The sequence below is a fragment of the Nicotiana sylvestris genome, chromosome 4 (genome assembly GCF_000393655.2).
Source record: "Nicotiana sylvestris chromosome 4, ASM39365v2, whole genome shotgun sequence".
Taxonomy (NCBI): Eukaryota; Viridiplantae; Streptophyta; class Magnoliopsida; order Solanales; family Solanaceae; genus Nicotiana; species Nicotiana sylvestris.
Window position 1 is genome coordinate 152494227 of NC_091060.1, and position 9829 is coordinate 152504055.

At 33.1% G+C, this 9829-nt stretch overlaps 1 protein-coding gene across 1 annotated transcript; it reads right to left on the bottom strand.

Moving 5' to 3' along the window:
* Positions 1 to 386: 386 nt before the first annotated feature.
* On the bottom strand, positions 387 to 5203 carry LOC104235194 (adenine phosphoribosyltransferase 1-like). Its single transcript, XM_009788902.2, has 6 exons — positions 4828 to 5203; positions 4631 to 4741; positions 2860 to 2952; positions 1333 to 1482; positions 989 to 1047; positions 387 to 667 (listed from the first exon to the last, which is right to left on the bottom strand). The coding sequence occupies exons 1-6, from the start codon at positions 5183 to 5185 to the stop codon at positions 614 to 616; spliced, it is 825 nt and encodes a 274-aa protein (XP_009787204.1). The 5' UTR covers positions 5186 to 5203; the 3' UTR covers positions 387 to 613.
* Positions 5204 to 9829: the final 4626 nt, after the last annotated feature.

A 9829-nucleotide genomic window follows, 5' to 3' on the forward strand; every position in this document is an offset into this window, starting at 1 on the left:
GCAAACGTCAGATATGGGACGGGTCGAAAACGGATAATGAAAACAAATAAATTATCCAACCTAACCCATATTTAATATGCATAAAAAATGAGTTAACCGGTGAAGCTTCATGAATATGATCACTTTTGGGAGAATTCCTAGTCTCCCAAACTTGAGGAACCCCAAATTGAAGTGTAAAAATTAAACGCATTGACTATTATTGGTTATCCATTTTCTAAATGGATAATATAGTTCTTACCCATATTTGACCCGTATTTAAAAAGTTCATTATCCAACCCATTTCTTGGTGGATAATATGGGTGATTAACTGTTTTCTTTTAACCATTTTGCCACCACTTACTCGCGGTGAACTTGATGTCATACACACAGAAGTGAGTTCCACCAACTACCACAACAATAAAAGTAGGACTTTAATTCATTGAGAGCATCTCTCACAATAACTAAGTCAACTGAAAGCACCTAACAAGGGCTTATTTCAATCCACACATTGAAGGCCATAATTGGCAATGGTTGTTATAAAAATGAGATTTCTCCTCTCCAAATTCAAAATGTCACTCCAATACAGTTCCACCTCAATGAAGCTCTCTGTCTAGATCCATTTCCTAATTGAGGATCAGGTTGAGCTCACAAGAACAAATAGTGGCTTATCACCTAACCTGTCCCGGCCCTGAATTTAAACAAATGTAACCAGCAAAGTATTAATGAGGGAATAACAAAACTAAATCAAAAAGTCACTAGCATAACATATTGGAACAAGAACAACATAAAGTTGGGGAAGAAAAGTATATTGACCACCTCGTAGTAGCTCACTTATCAATTATAGAGGAATGAAATAATTTGGGACAGAAGATTTAGAGTTAATCAAGGAAAAATAAGAGGATACATTCACAAGTCCCCATTCACAATATTGGGCTCAGAAAACACAGCAGTCAGGTGCTAAATCTCAGACATATTATCTCATTATGTTACAATAGAAATCAAGGCAAACCTTCAATTCTGGCAACTCAATAAGACATGCACACTCGACCACCTCAACTCCAACACGCTCTGCGAAAAAAAACACAAGATTAAAATATTTTAAGAAATTGAAACTTCAACGTCACACGATGTCCTCTTCAAATTGTAGGAAGGAAAAAAGGTGGTCAAACATCTCAACTAAACAAAACGATTCTCTCAGTTATCTAACTGATAACTTCTGATCTTACTCACCTTGTGTCTGAAGTCAGGGGAGACAAGTTAAGGAGAGAAAAAGGAATTGGAAATAGCGCATGGGGCTTTCAACCCACTAGAATATCTATTTCAGAAGAATAGAACTGAATATAGGTACAGTACCTAGAAGCCTAATTGCAGCAGCTAGGGTCCCTCCAGTTGCGATAAGATCATCTACCACAAGTGCACGTTCACCGGCTTGCACGGCACCTACATGCATCTCAATCTTGTCTGTTCCATACTCCAAAGAATACTCTTCTGAAATAACCTCCCCTAATAAAATGGGAAAAGAAGCAGAGTGAAATGCTTGTTACGGTCCAATGCCAAAAGAACTAACATTCGATAATAGCATTGAATTTTATCATGAATCTTGGAGGTCGAGGCAATAAACAGTGATAGTTAAAAGTTTTGACCTTCATACAAGCACATAGTCATGTAAGACCCAATTATTCTACTTGCTGAACAGTAAATGGTTCTAATCAATTTACCTAGTTAAGAGTCCTTAACTTGATTCTTAAAACTTAGAACTTGATGCCATTATTAAGCCGCATCCTGCTTCATGCTTATCTTATGCTCTTATTGTTCATCACAAGTACAACTAATTTACCTCCTGATCATACTATGCTACTGTAACATATGGCATAGGGTCTTACAGTGGCAGGGAATCAGAAGAAGTGCACTAAGCTGAAGTGAGGAAGTTGAATGGGCAATCTTGCATGCAAAAGGAAGGAACTCACAGGCAGAGGTGTATAGAATGGCATTGGGTGCAACTGTATACCATATATGGCAGGAACGAAATTGCAGATTTTTCCAGCAGAAGCAGCGGAGTGGTGAAGCTATAGTTAAAATAATTATCCAAGAAGTGCACTGTAGAGGTAGTTTAAGCCCAAGACTAGCTAGACAACTACAGAATCTGAAGTTTTACCCTTAATTTTGTACATGCTTAATTGACAGGAAGTTAAGTAGCATAGTATGATCAGGAGACGTTCACTGAAAGTTGGGCCATTTGACCAACTTTGGGGGTTATTAGTTATACTTGCAAATATTTTCCCTGCTGATGAAAAACTTGTTACCAAGAAAAAAATATACATATATATAAGTGTGTGTGTGTGTATAAATATATATGTATATATATAACTAAGTTAACTCATAATGATGATATAACTTCCTAAGAAACCAAATGTTGGACTGGAAAAGCAAGATGTAAGCTAAGAATATCCCAAAATACAAAACCAATAATGAGTATGTAGGCTTTTAAGAGCACAAAAGGCACTTATTGCACAATGATTTACTTCGAACAGGGCACTTGATTACTTGTTTCTTTTTAAAATGTATATTAGCCTTAAATTTTTTGAACTTTCCACGGAAGTCAGCTACATTGCATGAGACTCGGTTTCAAGCTTGCACAAATATTCTTTGTTTTCTTTTTCTTCTGATAATAGATAAGCTTGTATAAATGTTCCTAGCTGTGATGACATTCTCTTGCTGGCAGGTACACCCATGCTCGAGACAAAAACAACAATACATGCAAGAAAAACAGTTGTACGGCCAAGGCTGTCTTTCAAAACCACCTATCAGGTTCTAGTTCATTGCTGAGAAAACTACAATTGCTGATGAGATGGAAACGCAGAAAAATAGAATAAAGCTTACCCGGCAACTTCTTGGGTTTCCTCATGGGGACAAATTTTGCCCCAATAGCCAATGCGATGGGAGGACCAAATATAAAACCTCTTGCTTCAATACCTGAAGTACACCATTACCATAATGTTCAAAGTTAATTTCCCCAGAACAAATGTCAGGCCATTATCATCTGCAAGTGCAATATTTTGAGTCAAACAGGCTAAGAAGGAACAGCAAGAAGGAACAGCAGAACAGGAAATGCCAATACTGTATCCTTCTTACCAAGAAATCATGTTTGTTTAGAGTCGTTAAGAAAAGAAGGTAAAACACAAACAAGCACAACGATTGAGCTGGGTGCGTACGACATTACAACACAACATTACCTCTCTGGTATTCCGATTAAGTTTAGATCTACAGTTTAGGAGTGTATCTCATTCATAACAAGAAAGCAAAACCTAAGAGGGAAGACGAGTATCTCTTTGTCTTATATTTCTTGAACCTCACTATAGTGAAAATTTGAGCTTTATATTGCCTGCTCTCGTACTTTTTACCAGCTACACATATGAACTCGAAATTCAATGATCTCTAAACTAATGGACACATGGACCCACAATTGAGAATGAATAATTTTTTTACTTCTTGTGGGCATGCAAAGTAGAAAACCATTCTCTCAAGGAATGTGAAATTTGTTGTAAAAATCAACTCATCCATATGTACCAGCATGGTCTAATTTGATCCTTTTTTCTGACATAAATGACATCTCCACACGTCTATGCATATTTTGGGTGTAATGCCCATATGTCTGATATGGGTCATAGCCCCTATTCCAAATTGAAGTCTACTGTTTTTGGTGCATGTTTTTTTCATGAAGATACTTTATGCAGGTTAACATATACATGTATAAAATTGAAACATGTTCTTGAACAACTAAACTTGACCACATAAGAACACTTAAGGTTCGTTCTAATATCCATCAAATTATAGTTGCATAGCTCATTTAATATTTGCACATGAAGCCAAATCTTGGAGGGTGAGAAAGTTTGGTTATTCTCTATCAGTATTACTAGCGGAGAAAGTGCCCCCCAAGCCCCAGAAAATCAATCAACAAACAAAACCTCAATTCAAAAGTTCTTCAGCCCAAATATTTGTATGCCAATTAAATCAAGCCATCGTGCTTGCCTTAAGTACTTATCAGGTGTTCAACCAAATACATGAGTCAGCAGCATAGCAACTCTCAAAATTAGTTATAATAATTTGGTCAAGCTACAAAAAGGATTCATCATCAGTCACAAGAAGAAGCTTTCTTTTTTTTATAAAAGTACAAATCTGAACCTAATATTATCTTGTTGAGATAGATAGTCGTCCCACATTGTGTAAGTGCTTTAAAGGGGTTTATAATTATCTTGGGCTATTCCATTCGGGTTTGATGCTCTAATTCTGATTAATCTAACTCTAGAAAGTAAAAAAAATCATTTTATAAAGATTTTGCCTATTCTTTTAAAACAAACTTTGAACCTTTTGTGCTTTCTTTTTAAGCTACACATAATAATGCTGATAATAGAGAGCCCGGCAACCTAAAAGACCTGCTGCTGTAGTACTTAAAGCAAAAGCTAGAAATCTGAAAACCTAAGCTTCTAAAGCTTGAATTTTTTAATCCTTTAAAGTACTAACGTCATAATAGAATAGTTCAGCATTTTTATAGTGAGAATCAGGAAAAAAAAATCTTAGATCTTAACAGAGATTAAATAAGCAGAAAACACATTTAATGAACAAAAAGAAAAGAAAAGAAAAAAGGAAAAACCTGCAACGACACTGATGTTTTTGTCCTTGTATCTCTCAAGAAACAAATCAATAGTGTCCTTAAACGCCTTAGTATCAAGTAGTAATGTTGTTATATCCTGAAACATAATCCCTGCAAAAAAAAAACGACTTAGTAAGAAATTCATTCCTTTTCACAGTTACAAGCATAGGAAAGTTTGAAAAGGAAGAAGTGGGTACCGGGTTTAGGAAAGTCAGGGATGACCCGAATAGAAGAAGAAATCCGAGCGATACGATCGTCTTTGAGAATCGGATCTTTAGACGCCATATCTGCTGAGCTCACTGGATCTCGGATCCGGGTCGTTTTCAGCTCGGTTTCCTCACCGGCTCTGGGTACGGCAGCTCTTTTGGACACAAAGATAGGGGGGGAAACAGGGGTATTTCTAGTGGGAGTGGTGGTTATGGTGGTGATAGTGGTGGTGGTAGGTGACTTTAGTTTGACCAAATTGCCCCTGTGAAAATATCTGTTAGTAACTTTTTCTGGGACAAAATTGGCCTTAGAGAATTTGAGAGCAACTTTTTGAGTCAGTGACTCCATAGCGTGGGATTTGTAAAGGAGATGGACGTTTTAAATTGGGTATGGTTGGTGGAAATTGATAAACAAAGGGTAATTTCGTCACATTGTGTTGGGATGGCGCTTAGCATATTTTTAATAAGAACACTGGGATGTTCATAAAAATTCGAAAACCCGAACCAAACTAAACCGACCAAAAAAATCGATACTTTTTTTGTTTGGTTTTGGTTTTGAAATTTAAAAACCAATCAAATTTGGTTTGGTTTTGGTTTTAATTAAAAAAAAACGAACCAAACCGAATATATGAGTAGTTATTTTAAATTTATTATTATTATTATTATATATATATGTATAATTTTATACAAAGTTTTAAAAATTTTATAGTAAATATTAATCGTTTACACTTTTAGTACAGTTCTTTACCTTCACATTCTAGTTTAATTGGTAGTTTTCTTTTGTTAAATGTAAGAATCTATTTCATGTTAAAAATAATATATTTTTAATCGAGTCCTTAAATTATTCATCACTATTTGATTCAATTATCATCAATATATCTTGGTAAATAATAGATTTCTCAAAGGGCAATTGATTTGATAGTGTTACGATGAAAATGTGGTCGCCGAAATGTGTGTTTGGTAGTGTATGTCTTATATTTAAGAAAAAACCGACAAATAACCAAAAAAATCGAAAAATCGACATGAACCGAATCGAGAAAAAACTGATTTAATTGGTTTGGTTTGGTTCTAATATTTGAAAAATCGACTTACTTGGTTTGGTTTCTTTTTAGGGAAAAACCGATCCAAACCGAACCATGAACACTCCTAAATAACACTTTTAGGGTATGCGCTTGTGCGTGTATTCCATATTTATAAATATAAAAATTAAAAAATGACTTAAATATAATATAGGTCTCTTTTATCATGAAGTCATTTTCTTTATTTATCCATAACATGATTTTTGTGTTGCGACAATAATAAGTTACACCATCTTTTCCTATTGCTATATTAAGAACGTTCTTGTTGTTGATTTCTGCTTTAATTTAGTCCTTAAAACTAATGAAGGTACTAACTCGAGAAAGGAAGAAACTATGTTAGCAAAGTCCTAAAATCAACAATTGATTATAAAAATATGTCTCACACCTGATTGTGCGGTGGACAATTGAATTGTTTGCATTGTGACTCATTAACCACATACATGTGCATTTAATTGTGTAGCTATATTTATAGAATTCCTTGTGCTTGAGCAGGATAGTATTAACGTCAGTCATTTTTGTTTAGAAAAACCATTGGCTTAATAATCCTTTGGATATTTGTAAGAGGCAGCTAAAAGTGTTCTTATTCATGTTGAATTGATATCACTTCCAAATGTCAACAGTAGATGGCCTGGTACACTAATGAATTAGTATTACCATATAAATTTATGTTATAAGGAGGTTTTAATGTTAGCAACAAGTTTATCCAACAATTATTTTTTGAAGAACAATTATTAATTGGTGCCAAACAAAATTAATAGAGAAGAGTTTTGGCGTGCATAAAAAGCAATTTTTAAAATAAAATCTCGATTTTAGCTTCTTTTTCTTCTTTATTTTTATTTTATTTAAATACTCAAAATTCTATAATTGTGATGTTAAAGTGCCATATGCATAATTGACTTCGAATAACAAAATATTTTTCATAAATTTAAGCATTAATAATGAGTACAGTTTTATCCATTATGAAATATGGCTATATAAATTTAAAAGAAAAAGCGCTAAAAGAAGTGGGAATCGAAGATAAATTTTCGAATTTGTTAACTGTTGTAGCCTTCGAAAAAATCTTCAACGGCCAACGAGCGTGTAACTTTTTAGAATTGTGTAGTTATGTAAATGTGTGTGTTTTCTGTATTCATATAAAATATTTATAGTGAAATAACAAAAATTAGAGTTTTTCTAGCTAATTCGGTATTAGAGCCCCGAGCCGGCTCAGACTCGTTGCCCAAACATCGTGAAACAAACTTACGTTATTATAATTAGCAAACAAAAAAGAGCACTATGGTATTGAATCGTAAAGAACACTTGAGCATACTGGAAGATTAACCTAATTAAGAATATCTCTGCTCATTAGATGAAATTGAATACCTCAATTTACTTGTAATACTCTTTCAGATTAAATCAAATCTTGTTGGATTTCACATTCATGGCACAAAGGAATACTTAGAAATAGAGGCGGATCCAGGATTTGAGGCTTACGGGTCCTTACCGTAATTTTAGATTAATATGCAATAATAACTGGGTTCACTATTAGATATTTACAAATATTTAGTGAATTTCTTAATATAAATACAGAATTTACGCAAAAGTTACAGGGTTCCCGAGAACCCGTATTGTATACTCTAGGTCCGCCCCTGCTTAGAAACCCTCCAACCCGTGACCAAAAAAAAAAAAAATCCTCCAACCAAGAACCTGTGGGTTATAGCTGATAATTTCTATCAAACACAAAACTTGAAAGACTTAATAAAGAAAATATTTCCATACAATGTAACCAATCAAAAACTCAATTATGTAATTTCAAAATTAATAGATTTGGATTTTTCATTAATCATATTATAGTTACATGCGATTATGAGACTAAAATTACTAACAAAACAAATAAAGAAAGCAAGCAAAAAGAAAGATCACTACGAATAAGGCTTGAATCACAACCAAAATGAAAGACAAAACAAAGTAGAAAGAAACGAAAACTAACCAAACCTATCGGACTTGAGTGAAAAAGAGTATTTTGATCATTAAAATATGTTACTTAAATACAAGTTTAATGGTGATCAAATTACAAAATAGTTTTTCTTTTCAACGTGATCTTTATGATTTTGTTATTAGTATAAAAGGTAAAATCTTAATTAATTAATTTTAAAGCTTCAAATGTTAGTACTTTATATATAGGTCAAATAAGGAAAAATATAGTAAATAAAATTTTAGTTGATTTAAAGTGCTAAATATTAGGAATATAATTAAATGATTACTTTGTCCAATGTAAACTCTATTTTAAAAGGGTAAAAAAATCGAACGACATTTCGCTAAGGGTCTTTGTGCTTTTAATATAATATAGATTATTAATGGCGCTTAGTTAAGGGTGTTTTAAAACTTAAAGAGGAAAACTATGGCATATTTTACTCTGAGTTTAAGTTTTAATTAGGCACCAAATTATAGTAATAGATAGTTATATAATAAAAAAAATTGTAAGCTAATCTTAGTAAATTTTTGAACATGTGTTACTTAAAAAGTAAAAACAACGGTTTGTATGAATTCGTATTTTAAAAGGACGTGTACAACAATAACAACAACAATAATAAATATATCAAGTGTAATATTATAAGTGGGGAGTATAATGTGTACGCAAATCTTATCCCTACTTTAAAAAGATAGAGATATTATTTTTGATGAACTCTCATATCAAGAAAAAACGAAAAAGAAAACCGTAACAACAAAGAGTAATATTTCAAAGAGAAACTTCAATACTAGTAAGAAAAGTGCAGATCTTTCACGGCTGAGAAAATAAGTCTTAAAGTTTAAGATATGGTGGGAAGGAATAAAAATCTCAGAATATTGTGATTTGTGTTAGTAATTGCCAATTGGTCATGAAAGAATAATTCGATCTCTTTCCAAGATTGTCTCGTGCCCAAAAAACGACTTGTTTTATTCTTTTCCTTCCCCTGTTAGAGTTCACTATAAACACGCACTAAATTCAGATCACATAATCTGAGAGACTTTAAATTCTAAAAGCAACTCGAAGAAAAGCCAATACTATTATTTATCTATGTACTAAATAGAAAAGCTATCTCTGGTATGGTAGTAGTAGAAGGACTTGTATTAGGTGGAATTGGGAATACACGTTTTAAATGGAAACTCCTTTTTCTTAAAATAATTCCAGATCATGTGTATTGTGTTTCAAATGTGCAACCCTTTTTTCATTAGAAAAAATGATATAGAAGAATTAACTCAATCGTTGCCATCCCAACCGCTGAAAATAAATATAGCTCGCAAATATATATAGCTATTTATATAATTTATGTATAATATGTATATAATCGTGTATAATCAGTGCATTAGTTATGTATACTGGCTAGAAAAAAGAAATAATGAATCCATCCGGCTATTAGCGTAAAGATTCCAAAAATTTTATATGTGGCTACCAAGGTCCAATAGTTCGCTGGCTAGTATTATTCGACACATATCCAACCTTTTCTGTATGCCTTCATTTTCTTTCTTGGAAACTTCGGCTCTACAGGCCTTTTCTCGGGAAAAATTTGTCAAAATAGAACTAGCTAAACATTTTTCAGATTGGTAATCGAAAAATAGTCAACATTTACGAAATTATCGAAAAATAACCATTATTTTGCTGAAACACGAAAAGTTCCAACACAAAATGCGGGATCATAGAACTCTTGCGTATAAACTTACAGTATATTATGTTGGAACTCCAGGACAGGGAAAGTTCTAGCATAACAAGCGGGATTGTGGAGCTTCTGCATATAAAGTTCCAGCATATTATGATGGAACTCCAATACATTATAAAATTCAGCATATTATACTGGAAGCTCATGTGTAAAATTCGAACTCCAGCATATTATATTGGAATATTTCTGGATTTTTAACAGTATTTTTGTTCAAATTTTATCTTTATCTCGAAAATG